Below are 13,935 nucleotides of genomic sequence, written 5' to 3'. Positions count from 1 at the left end.
AATCTTTTTTGCGTTTCAGTTGCGTTTTTACCTTTCGTGAAATAATACAGCATAATATGCTGAAAATGTTGCTTTCTTTCTTCCATCTTCAATTTTAAAATGGCTACACAAAAATTCACCAATTTTGATGGCTTTTTTAAAATATACACTGATATGACAGCTGTCACATACAATCTAACAAAATTATTTTGAATGGAGTTAAAGATGACTAAGAGCTACTAGAGCCATCTTACAGAAAAAACTGAATGAATCTTTTGGCCAACCCAATAATTTCTCTCTCTATAGACTTTTCTATTCTGTACATTCTATATAAATGGAATTATACAATATATGACTGGCTTCTTTCATTTTCAAGGTACATCCCTGTTGTAGCATGTATCATACTTCAGTCTCTTTTATTGATGAATAATATTCCATTGTACGGACATACCAAATTTCATCTATCCATTCATCAGTTGATGAATGTTTGAGTTGTTTCTACTTTTTGAATATTTTGAGTCATGTTGCTATGAATATTTGTATAAAAGTTTTATATGGATTTCTTTTTTATTTTCCTTGGTTATATATATACCCAGGAGTGGAATCCCTGGGTTATAGGGTAACTCTATTTCACATTTTGAGGAAATGCCAAACTATTTTCCAAAGACACTACATGATTTTACATTTCTACCAGCTGTATTAGGGCTCCAATTTCTCTACATCTTAGTCAACCTGTATTAATATCTTTTTTTGTAGCCATCCTAGTGAGTATGCAGTTATAGCTCATTGTGGATATGATTTGCAGTTCCATAATGGCTAATGATGTTGAGCATCTTACCATGTGCTTATTGGTCATTTATATATATATTTTTGGATAAGTGTCTATTAAGATCCTTTGCCCATTTTTTAAATTGAGTTATTTGTCTTTTTATTATTGAGTTGTAAGAGTTCTTTATTTATTCTGGATATAAATTCCTTATCAGATATATGATTTGCAAATATTTTCTCCCATTCTGTTGGTTGTCTTTTTACTTTCTTGATAGTATCCTCTACAGCACAAAAGTTTTTAATTCTCACAACGTTCAATTTATCTATTTTTAATTTATTGCTTGTGCTTTTGGGGTCATATGTAAGAAACCATTGCCTAATCCTAAGTCACTAAGATTTAAGCATATGTTTTCTTCTAAAATTTTTATAGTTTTGGCCCTTACATTTAGGTCTATGATCCATTTTGAGTTAGTTTGTACATATAAGAGTCCAACTTGACTCTTTTGCATGTTGATATCCAGTTGTTGCAGTATCATTTGTTAAAAGACTGTTCATTTCTCATTGAATTGTCTTAGCACCCTTGACAGTAATCAACTGACTGAAAATGTGAACATTTGTTTCTGGAATCTCAGTGCTGTTCCATTGATCTAAACGTTTATCCTATGCCAGTACCTCATTGTCTTGATTACTGTAGATTTGTCTAAATTTTAAAAATGTGAGTGCTCCAATTTTGTTCTTCCTTTTCAAGATCATTTTGGTATTCTGGGCCTCTTGAATACCCATATGAATCTTAGGGTCGACTTGTCAATTTCTGCAAAAAAAAGCCAGCTGGGGTTTTGTTAGGGATTGCATTGATTCTGAAGATCAATCTGTGGAGTATTGTCACCTTAACAATAGTAAGTATTTTAATCCATGGGTATGAGAAGCATTTCCTTTTATTTAGGTTGTCTTAAATTTTTTTCAAAAGTGTTTTGTAGTTTTTAGCATGTAAGTTTTGTACTTCTTTTGTTCATTTTATTACTGAATGTTTTATTCCTTTGGTTGCTATTGTAAATGACATTGTTCTCTTAATTTCATTTTTGGATAGTGCATTGCTAGTATATAGAAATATAATTGATTTGTACATTAAATCTTGCTTAACTTCTTTATTAGTTCTAATAATTTTTCAGTGTATTTCTTAGGCTTAGATACACAAGATCATGTCATCTGCATATAGTTTTAGTTCCTTTTTCAAAAAAATCTGATGTCTTTCTTTTTTTCTTTCCTAATTGCCCTGGATAGGATGTAGAAGTGGCAAGAGCTGACATACTTGTTTCATTCCTGATCTTAGAGGGAAAGCATTTATTCTTTCACTAATTAGTATGATGTTAGCTGTTGGTTTTTTGTACATGCCATTTATCAGATTGAGGAAGCTCTCTACAGTTCTATTTATTCAGTGCTTTTTAACGTGAATGGGTGTTGGATTTTCCAAAATAATTTTTCTGCATCTATTGAGGTGACCATGTGATTTTTGTCCTATGTTTTATTGAGATAGGATATTACATTAATTTTTTGATGTTAAACCAACCTTGCATTCCTGGGATAAATTCTACCAAGTCATATTGTGTTTCCTTTTTATATGTTGCTGGAATTGGTTTGCTAATATTTTATTGGGGATTTTTATACCTATATTAATTAAGAATTAGTGATATTTAGTTTTCTTTTCTTGTGATGACTTTGTTTCTGGGATCAGGGTAATACTGGCCATAGAATGAGTTGGGAAGTGTTCCCACCTGTTCTAATTTTTTTTGAGAGGAACTGTATTCTGATTATTGTTATCCACATTGATCTGCATGAAGATTATGAATATCTTCCTGTTGACAATTCTGTTTATAAGTTAAAATAAGAAGGACAGTTCAGAATCAAAAGGGAAACACCTCAGTTAAGGATCATGAATAGAAAATGGGTTTTCTTTGTAATAATTTTTTAACCAACTTAGTTGAGAATTCTTTGGAGGTTATAGAACAGTAGTTGGTTGGTTAAAGACATTGTGGTATATTCATACTATAATAAATTCTGCACCCTTTAAATAGGTTGACGCATTATACATCTAAACATATTTTTTTGTGGAAATACTTCTATGATATACTGCTAAGTGAGAAAACCAGATTACAGATCTGGTTATATATTAGTTAATATGCATATGCATATATGTTTATATATGCTTTAAAAGAAAATGAGTTTATGCAATGAACTCCTTACTGTGTTTTCTCTGGGGAATGAGTTTTAGATAAACTACATGCTATAGTTAATCTTTTCATCTTCAAATATTTACAGAAGCCATATTTTATTATAAAGTTATTTCCATTAAAAATAGTTTTTAGAGCACTAAATATGTGTCTGAACAAGGTATAGAATCCCTTTTATCCTGACCTATGTGAGTCCTCTATTTTTTTTGAAAAGTTATAGCACATTTCATATTGAAATTAATTCCTGTCTAATATTGCATATTCCTTTTTTACATGTTAGTCTTATCTCTTTTGTGATATTATGAACTCTTTATATTTTTCTTTCCTTTCTTTCCCACTGTGTTATTATGAAAGCTTTCAAACATACAGAGGAGTTGAAAGAATTATACTGGAACACTCATATATGTATTTATATGTTAAGTCACAAATTTTATTGTAACGTTTGATGAGTTTTGACTAAAGTATACACATGTGTAATTCCAACCTTGTCAAAATATAGACTATTACCTTCACTCAATAAAGTTCCTTCATACCCCTTCCAGTCAGTTCTCCTCAAGTCAACCACTGTTCTGATTTTTTTCACCATAGGTTAGTTTTACTTGTTTAGAATTTAATATAAATGTAATCATACTATATGTACTCTTTGTGTATTGCTTCTTTTACTTAGCATAATATATTTGAGAATCATCCATGTTTTGGCTTCTGTCATTAGTTTTTATCTTTTAATTGTTGAGTAGTATTCTACTGTATGCGTATACCACAGTTTTGTTTTTGAATTCTCTTGTTGATTGTCACCTGGGCTGTTTGTAGGTTGTTATGTATAAAGCTGTTAGGGGCATACTTATACAAATTATTATGTGGGCATATGCTCTTCATTTCCTTGGGTACATACATAGGAGTGGAATTTCTAGGTCATAGGACAGGTATATGTTTAGTTTTTAAAGAACTATAGCACATTTTTCTAAAGTGGTTGTGTCATTTTACACTCCTACCAACAATACTTGGTAGTAATTTTTTAAAAATTAAATAAATAATTATTTTAGCCATTCTGGTGGTTGGATAGTGGTATCTTGTTGTGATTTTAATTTTTATTTCCCTGATGACTATTTTCACTGTTTTCTCTCTTTCAGACAGTTCGGCATGGTTTTCCTTATCAGCCCACAGCATTAGCCTTTGATCCAGTTCAGAAAATCTTGGCTATTGGGACGAGAACTGGTGCTTTACGAATGTATCCTTAATTTTTGGTTCGTTATTTGCTATACTAATACCAATTACATTTCCTTAAATATTTAGGTAAGTGAAATATTTATGACCAAATAAAGTTTATTGTTTCTTTAGAAATGAGTAACCCACATCATCAAATTTATTGGCATATATTTAATGTCTGTGAGATAAGTATTGATGCTCCTTTTAAAATCCCTGATATTGGTGATTTGTGTCTTCTACTTTTTCCTGATTAGTCTGACTAGAAGCTTATCAGCTGCACTGATTTTCATAAGAACCAACTTTTGGTTTCATTGCTTTTCTGTATTGTTTTCCTATATTTTATTTCATTGATTCCTGGTTTGATTTTTTAAATTTCCCTTCTTTTGATTAATCTTGGGTTTCATTTTATCTTTTTCTAGTGTTTTAAGGTGGAAACTGAGGACACAGATTTGAGAACTTTCTTCTTTTCTAATATATGCCTGTAGGGCTGTGAATTTCCTCCCAAATTTTGTTTTAGTGTCATCCCGTTTCTGTAAATGTTTTCCTCTAAGAGTTCTATAGTGTCTGGCCTTACATTTAGGTCTTTAATACATTTTGAACTTATTTTGGTGTATGGTGTTAGGAAGTGTTCTAATTTCATTCTTTTACATGTAGCTGTCCAGCTTTCCCAGCACCACTTATTGAAGAGGCTATCTTTTCTCCATTGTATATTCTTGCCTCCTTTATCAAAGATAAGGTGACCCTATGTGCATGGGTTTATCTCTGGGCTTTCTTTCCTGTTCCATTGATCAATATTTCTGTTTTTGTGCCAGTACCATGCTGTCTTGATTACTGTAGCTTTCATCATTAGTGTATAGGAATGCAAGAGATTTCTGTGCATTAATTTTGTATCCTGCTACTTTACTAAATTCATTGATTAGCTCTAGTAGTTTTCTGGTAGCATCTTTACGATTCTCTATGTATAGTATCATGTCATCTGCAAACAGTGACAGCTTTACTTCTTCTTTTCCGATTTGGATTCCTTTTATTTCTTTTTCTTCTCTGATTGCTGTGGTTAACACTTCCAAAACTATGTTGAATAATAGTGGTGAGAGTGGACATCCTTGTCTTGTTCCTGATTTTAGAGGAAATGGTTTCTGTTTTTCACCATTGAGAACGATGTTGGCTGTGGGTTTGTCATATATGGCCTTTATTATGTTGAGGTAAGTTCCCTCTATGCCTACTTTCTGGGGAGTTTTTATCATAAATGGGTGTTGAATTTTGTCGAAAGCTTTTTCTGCACCTATTGAGATAATCATATGGCTTTTATCCTTCAGTTTGTTATTATGGTGTATCACATTGATTGAATTGCATATATTGAAGAATGCTTGCATTCCTGGGATAAACCCCACTTGATCATGGTGTATGATCCTTTTAATGTGCTGTTGGATTCTGTTTGCTAGTATTTTGTTGAGGATTCTTGCATCTATGTTTATTAGTGATATTGGTCTATAGTTTTCTTTTTTTGTGACATCTTTGTCTGGTTTTGGTATCAGGGTGGTGGCCTCGTAGAATGAGTTTGGGAGTGTTCCCCCCTCTACTATTTTTTGGAAGAGTTTGAGAGGATAGGTGTTAGCTCTTCTCTACATGTTTGATAGAATTTGCCTGTGAAGCCATCTGGTCCTGGGCTTTTGTTTGAAGATTTTTAATTACAGTTTCAATTGCAGTGCTTGTGATTGGTCTGTTTATATTTTCTATTTCTTCCTGGTTCAGTTTCGGAAGGGTGTGCTTTTCTACGAATTTGTCCATTTCTTCCAGGTTGTCCATTTTATTTGCATATAGTTGCTTGTAGTAATCTCTCATGATTCTATGTATTTCTTTTTTTCTTTTAACATCATTATTGGAGTATAATTGCTCTACAATGGTGTCTTAGTTTCTGCTTTATAACAAACTGAATCGGCCATACATATACATGTATCCCCATATCGCCTCCCTCTTGCATCTCCCTCCCACCCTCCCTATCCCACCCCTCTAGGTGGTCACAAACCTTTATGTATTTCTGCAGTGTCAGTTTTTACTTCTTTTTCATTTCTAATTCTGTTGATTTGAGTCTTCTCCCTTTTTTCTTGATGAGTCTGGCTAATGGTTTATCAATTTTATTTATCTTCTCAAAGAACCAGCTTTTGTCTTCTTGATCTTTGCTATTGTTTCCTTCATTTATTTTTTATTTTTTTCTGCTCTCATCTTTATGATTTCTTTCCTTCTGCCAACTTTGGGTTTTTTTTTCATTCTTCTCTACTTGCTTTAGGAATAAGGTTAGGTTGTTTATTTGAGATTCCTCTTGTTTCTTGAGGTAGGATTGTATTGCTATAAACTTCCCTCTTAGAACTGCTTTTGCTGCATCCCATAGGTTTTGGGTCATCTTGTTTTCATTGTCATTTGTTTCTAGGTATTTTTTGATTTCCTCTTTGATTTCTTCAGTGATCTCTTGGTTATTTAGTAGCGTATTGTTTAGCCTCCATGTGTTTGTATTTTTTACAGTTTTTTTCCTGTAATTGATATCTAGTCTCATAGCATTGTGGTCAGGAAAGATACTTGATATGATACCAATTTTCTTAAATTTACAAAAGCTTAATTTGTGACCCAAGATATGGTCTATCCTGGAGGATGGTCCGTGCGCAATTGAGAAGAAAATGTGTTCTGTTCTTTTTGGATGGAATGTCCTATAAATATCAATTAAGTCCATCTTCTTTAATGTGTCATTTAAAGCTTGTGTGTCCTTATTTATTTTTATTTTGGATGATCTGTCCATTGGTGAAAGTGGGGTGTTAAAATCCCCTACTATTATTTTGTTACTGTCGATTTCCCCTTTTCTGGCAGTTAGCATTTGCCTTATGTACTGAGGTGCTCCTGTGTTGGGTGCATAAATATTTGCAATTGTTATATCTTCTTCTTTGATTGATCTCTTGATCATTATGTAGTGTCCTTCTTTGTTTCTTGTAATAGTCTTTATTTTAAAGTCTCTTTTGTCTGATATGAGAATTGCTACTCCAGCTTTCTTTTGATTTCCATTTGCATGGAATATCTTTTTCCATCCCCTCACTTTCAGTCTGTATGTGTCCCTAGGTCTGAAGTGGGTCCCTTGTAGACAGCATATATACGGGTCTTGTTTTTGTATCCATTCAGCCTATGTCTTTTGGTTGGAGCATTTAATCCATTTACATTAGGTAATTATTGATATGTATGTTCCTATTACCAGTTTCTTAATTGTTTTGGCTTTGTTTTTGTAGGTCTTTTCCTTCTCTTGCGTTTCCTGCCTAGAGAAGTTCCTTTAGCATTTGTTGTAAAGCTGGTTTGGTGGTGCTGAATTCTCTTAACTTTTGCTTATTTGTAAAGGTTTTAATTTCTCCATCGAATCTGAATGACATCCTTGCTGGGTAGAGTAATCTTTGTTGTAGGTTTTTCCCTTTCATCACTTTAAATATCTCCTGCCACTTCCTCTGGCTTGCAGAGTTTCTGCTGAAAGATCAGCTGTTAACCTTATGGGGATTCCCTTGTATGTTATTTGTTGTTTTTCCCTTGCTGCTTTTAATATTCTTTCTTTGTATTTTATTTTGATAGTTTGATTAATATATGTCCTGGTATGTTTCTCCTTGGATTTATCCTGTATGAGACTCTCTGTGCTTTCTGGACTTTATTGACTATTTCCTTTCCCATGTTAAGGAAATTTTCAACTATAATCTCTTCAAATATTTTCTCAGTCCCTTTCTTTTTCTCTTCTTCTTCTGGGACCCCTATAATTCAAATGTTGGTGCATTTAATGTTGTCCCAGAGGTCTCTGAGACTGTCCTCAATTCTTTTCATTCTTTTTTCTTTATTCTGCTCTGCGGTAGTTATTTCCACTATTTTATCTTCCAGGTTACTTATCCGTTCTTCTGCCTCAGTTATTCTGCTATTGATTCCTTCTAGAGAATTTTAAATTTCATTTATTGTGTTGTTCATCATTGTTTGTTTGCTCTTTAGTTCTTCTAGGTCCTTGTTAAACATTTCTTGTATTTTCTCCATTCTGTTTCCAAGATTTTGGATTACCTTTACTCTCATTACTCTGAATTCTTTTTCAGGTAGACTGCCTATTTCCTCTTCATTTGTTTGGTCTCGTTGGTTTTTACCTTGCTCCTTCATCTGCTGCATATTTGTCTGTCTTCTCATTTTGCTTAACTTACTGTGTTTGGGATCTCCTTTTCACAGACTGCAGATTTGTAGTTCCCGTTGTTTTTGGTGTCTGCCCCCAGTGTCTAAGTTTGGTTCAGTGGCTTGTGTAGGCTTCCTCGTGGAGGAGACTGGTGACCGTGTCCTGGTGGCTGGGGCTGGATATTGTCTTTCTGGTGGGCAGGGCTGCATCCAGTGGTGTGTTTTGGGGTGTCTGTGAACTTAGTATTATTTTAAGCATCCTCTCTGCTAATGGGTGGGGTTGTGTTCCTGTCTTGCTAGTTGTTTGCCATGGGGCGTCCAGCACTGGAGCTTGCTCGCCATTGGGTGGAGCTGGGTCTTAGTGCTGAGATGGAGATCTGTGGGAGAGCTCTCGCCAATTGATGTTATGTGGGGCTCGAGGTCTTTGGTGGTCTGATGTCCTGAACACGGCTCTCCCACCTCAGAGGCTCAGGCCTGACACCAGGCTGGAGTACCAAGGTCCTGTCAGCCACACGGCTCAGAAGAAAAAAAGAAAAAGATAATAATTAAAAATAAATAAAGAAATAAAGAAATAAAAGTAAATAATTAAAATTAAAAACTATTAAAATAAAAAAGTAAAAAAGTAATAAAAAAAAAAAGAGAGCAACCAAACCAATAAAAAAAATCCACCAATGGTAACAAGCGCTTAAAACTATACTAAGATAAACATAAAAATCAGAAACAAGTCAGTTGCAGACAGCAAACCCCAAGTCTACAGTTGCTCCCAAAGTCCACCGCCTCAATTTTGGGTTGATTTGTTGTCTATTCAGGTATTCCAGAGATGCAGGGTACCTCAAGTTGACTGTGGAGATTTAATCTGCTGCTTCTGAGGCTGCATGGAGAAATTTCCCTTTCTCTTCTTTGTTCCCACAGCTCCTGGGGTTCAGCTTTGGTTTTGGCCCCACCTCTGTGTATAGGTTGCCCTCAGGTTTCTCTTCCCACCCAGACAGGATGGGGTTAAGGCACCAGCTGATTAGGGGGCTCTGACTCACTCATGCAGTGTGGAAGGAGGGGTATGGTCATTATAATTGGAATGTGGGGTGAGCCTGCGGCAGTAGAGGCCACTGTGACACTTCAACAGCCTGAGGCATGCCGTGTGTTCTCCTGGGAAAGTTGTCCCTAGATCATGGGACCCTGGCAGTGGCAGGCTGCACAGGCTCCCAGGGAGTGGATTGGGGGGAGGGTGTGTGGATAGTGATCTGTTCTTGCACACAGTATTCGTGGTGGCTGCAGCAGCAGCGTTAGTGTTTCATGCCAGTCTCTGGTGTCTGAGCTGATAGCCACAGCTCGTGCCCATCTCTGGAGTTTGTTTAGGTGGTGCTCTGCCTTCTGTGGGCAGACAGGGAAGGAATCCCCTCTCCTCGCACACCCCGAAACAATGGTCTCTTGCCTCTTAGGCCAGTCCAGAGTTTTTCCTGGACTCCCTCCCGGCTAGCTGTGGTGCACTAGCCCCCTTCAGGCTGTGTTAATGCAGCCAACCCCAGTCCTCTTCCTGGGGTCTGACTTCCAAAGCCTGAGCCTCAGCTCACAGCCCCCACCCGCCCCAGTGGGTGAGCAAAGCCTCTCAGGGTGGTGAGTGCTGGCCGGCACTGATCCTGTGTGTTGGAATCTCTCCACTTTGCCCTCTGCACCCCTGTTGCTGTGCACTCCTCCGTGGCTCTGAAGCTTCCCCCCCCCCCGCCGTCTCCGCCAGTGAAGGGGTTTCCTATTGAGTGGAAACTTTTCCTCCTTCACAGCTCCCTCCCAGAGGTGCAGGTCCCGTCCCTATTCTTTTGTCTCTGTTGCTTCTTTTTTTCTTTTGCCCTACCCAGGTACGTGGGGATTTTCTTGCCTTTTGGGAAGTCTGAGGTCTTCTGCCAGCGTTCAGTAGGTGTTCTACAGGAGTTGTTTCACATGTAGATGTATTTCCGATATATTTGTGGGTAGGAAGGTGATCTTTGCATCTTACTCCTCCGCCATCTTGAAGGTCCCCTGTTTATCAATTTAATATATAGTAGTTTGTATCTGCTAATCCCAAACTCCTAATTTATCCCTCCCCCTCTTTTCCCCTTTGGTAACCATGTTTGTTTTCTATGTCTGTGAGTCTGTTTCTGTTTTGTAGATAAATTCATTTGTATCATATTTTAGATTCCACATATAAGTGGTATAATATGATATTTGTCTTCTTCCAGTCTTTAACTTGTCTTTTCACCTCTTAACAGGGCCTTTCAGAGTCCAGTTTATCAGTTTTTCCTTTATAGGTGCTGGGAGCTGAGGCTCGGGCTTCGGAGGTCAGACCCCAGGGAGAAGACTGGGGTTGGCTGCGTGAACACAGCCTGAAGGGGTCTAGTGCACTACAGCTAGCTGGGAGGGAGTCCAGGAAAAACTCTGGACCTGCCTAAGAGGCAAGAGACCATTGTTTCGGGGTGCATGAGGAGAGGGGATTCCTTCCCTGTCTGCCCACAGAAGGCAGAGCACCGCCTAAATGAGCTCCAGAGATGGGCGTGAGCCACGGCTATCAGCTCAGACACCAGAGACTGGCATGTGCTCTTTTGGTATCACCTTTTAAAACTCTTTGTCTAACCTTGGATCTTAATTATTTTCTTTCATTTTTTTCTAAAAATTTTATAGTTATACATTTTATATTTAAATACAGGTTCCATTTTGAGTTAACTTTTTATTTGTATTGTCTTTATCTGCTTTTGGTATTAGGGTAATACTGGGTTCATAAAATGAATTGAGAAGTGTTCCCTCTGCTTCTGTTTTCTGTAATAGTTTGTATAAAATTGGTGTTAATTCTTTAAATGTTTGGAAGAATTTTCTAATGAGAGTACCTGGGCCTAGAGATTATGAGATTTTTTTAATACAGATTCACTTTTAAAAATTAGTTTTAGGACTATTTTAGCTTTCTGTTTTATCTTGTTAAATTTGCATAGTTTGTAGTTTTACTAGTGGTTTATAAATTTTACTGATTTTTTGTTTTTGAGGAGCTAGCTTTTTGTTTAATTGATTTTCTCTGTTTTATTCTTTTCAATTTTTTTCTGAATTATCATATTTCCTTTCTTTACTTTTCTTTAGCTTATTTTGCTCTTTTTTCCTAGTTTTTTGAAGTAGGAACCTATGTTACTGATTTGATTCCCTTTCTCTTTTCTAAGGTATACATTTAGTGTTATTAATTCTCCTCTCAGCATGGCTTTAACTGGATTCCACAAATTTTGATATGTGCATTTGAATTTTCATTCAATTATATGTAGTTTTAAAAATTGCCTTTGAGACTTCTTTGAACCGTCAGTTACTTAGAAGTATTTTAATTAATTGGCAACTGTTTGGAAGTTTTCTTATTATTGATTTCTAGTTTTGATACCATTATGGTCAGAAAACACACTCTTTATGATTTCAGTTCTTTTAAATTTGTTAAGATTTGTTTTGTGGCCTAGGATATGATCTGTCTTGATGGATACTGTATGGACTATGGAAAAACATGTGCATTCTTTTCTTGTTGAGTGGAATGTTTTATATTTGTCAACTAGATATTGTTGGTTGATTGTGTTGTTGAGTTCCATATTCTTGCTAATTTTTTGTCTGAAAATTCTTGTCAAATCCTGAAAGTAGAGTGAATTAGGTTCTCCAAACTCTAATTTTTGGATATATTTATCTCTTTCTAACTTCATTAGTTTTTGCTTTCTGTATTTTGAGACTGTGGTTTGGTGTGCACACATTTAGGATTGTTATATCTTCCATGGATTGATCCCTTTACCATTATGTAATGTCTTTACTTATCTCCAGTAATTTTCTTTGCTCTATAATTGACTTTATGTGATCTTAATATAACCACTCCTACTTTTTTAAAACAAATTAATGTTTACATGTTATATCTGTTTCCATCCTTTTACTGTAAACTTACTTATGTCATTGTATTTGAAGTGAGTTTATTGTATACAGCATATTGTTGGATCATTTTTTCTTTTTTTATTGAGGTGTAATTGACATATAACATTATCTTAAGGGTGTACAACATAATGATTCAGTATCTGTATATATTGTGAAATGATCACCACAATAAGTCTAGTTAACATGCATCACCACACATAGTTACAAAAATTTTTTTCTTCGGATGAGAACTTTAAAGATCTACTCTCTTAGTAAGTTTCAACTATACAATAGAGTATTATTAACTATAATCACCAGGCTATGCATTACGTCCTCAGATCTTATTTGTTTTATAATGGAAGTTTGACCTTTTGAGCATCTTCATTGATTCTGCCCACCCCACACCTCCCACCTTTGGCAACCACCAATCTGTTCTCTATGTCTACGTGTTCAGTATTTCTGTTTGCTTTTTTTTTAGATTCCACTACAAATGAGATTGTACAGTATTTGTCTTTCTCTGTCTGACTTATTTCAGTCAGCATATGCCTTTAGTGTCCATCCATTTTGTCACAAATGGCTAGATTTCATTCTTTTAATATGGCTGAATAACATTCTGTTCTCTCTCTATGTATACCACATTTCTTTGTCTATTCATCCATCATTGGACACTTAGGCTGTTTCCATATCTTGGCTATTGTAAATAATGCTGCAATGAATATGGGAGTATAGATATCTTTTTAAGTTAGGTTTTCATTTCCTTCTGATAAATACCCAAAAGTGGAATTGCTGGATTGTATGGTAGTTCTATTTTATTTTATTCTTTAAAAAATTATTTTATTTTATATTGGAGTATAGTTGATTAACAATGATGTGTTAGTTTCAGGTGTACAGCACAGTGATTCAGTTATACACATACAAGTATCCATTCTTTTTCAAATTCTTTTCCCATTTTGATTATTAAAGAATACTGAGCCGAGTTCGCTGTGCTATACAGTAGGTCCTTGTTGGTTAACTATTTTAAATATAGTAGTGTTTACGTGTCAATCGCAGACTTCCATACTGTTTTTCATAGTGCCTGCACCAATTTACAGTCTCACTAACAGTGCACAGGGGTTCCCTTTTCTCTACATCCTTGCTAACACTTGTTATTCCTTGTCTTTCTGGTAATAGCCATTTTAACAGGTGTGAGCTGGTTTCCCATCGTGGTTTTAAGTTGCGTTTCCCTGATGATTAGTGATGTTGAATACCTTTTCATGTACCTCTTGGCCATCTGTATATCTTCTTTGGAAAAATGTCAATTCAGCTTCTCTGCCAATTTTTTAATTGAATTGTTTGGGTTTTTTTGCTATTGAGTCATATGAGTTCTTTATATATTTTGGATATTAATCCCTTATCAGACATGATTTGCAAATATTTTCTCCCATATGATAGGTTACTTTTTCATTTTGTTGACAGTTTCCTTTGCTGTACAGGAGCTTTTTAGTTTGATGTAGTCCCACTTAGTTTTGTATTTTGTTGTTGTTTTTTTGCTTTTGGGGTCAAGTCTAAAAAATCATTGCCAAGAATGATTTCCAGGAGCTTACTGCTTATATTTTCTTCTAGGAGTTTTATGGTTTCAGGTCTTTTGTTCAAGTTCTTAATCCATTTTGAGTTAGTTTTTGTGTATAGTGTAAGATAATGGTCCAGCTTCATTCTT

At 35.4% G+C, this 13,935-nt stretch overlaps 1 protein-coding gene across 3 annotated transcripts in view; it reads left to right on the top strand.

The window, feature by feature from the left end:
* Positions 1–13,935, top strand: part of STXBP5L (syntaxin binding protein 5L) — a 359,862-nt gene that overhangs the window by 44,093 nt on the left and 301,834 nt on the right. For all 3 annotated transcript variants that reach the window (XM_068546656.1, XM_068546655.1, XM_068546657.1), the window contains exon 2: positions 4,106–4,203. In XM_068546656.1, the coding sequence (XP_068402757.1) occupies positions 4,106–4,203 (98 nt within the window). The remainder of the gene's footprint in view (positions 1–4,105; positions 4,204–13,935) is intronic.

This window comes from Eschrichtius robustus, chromosome 6 (assembly GCF_028021215.1).
Source record: "Eschrichtius robustus isolate mEscRob2 chromosome 6, mEscRob2.pri, whole genome shotgun sequence".
NCBI classification, from domain to species: domain Eukaryota; kingdom Metazoa; phylum Chordata; class Mammalia; order Artiodactyla; family Eschrichtiidae; genus Eschrichtius; species Eschrichtius robustus.
The sequence above is the reverse complement of the archived record's forward strand: the minus strand, read 5'-3'. Positions and strand labels throughout refer to the sequence as shown.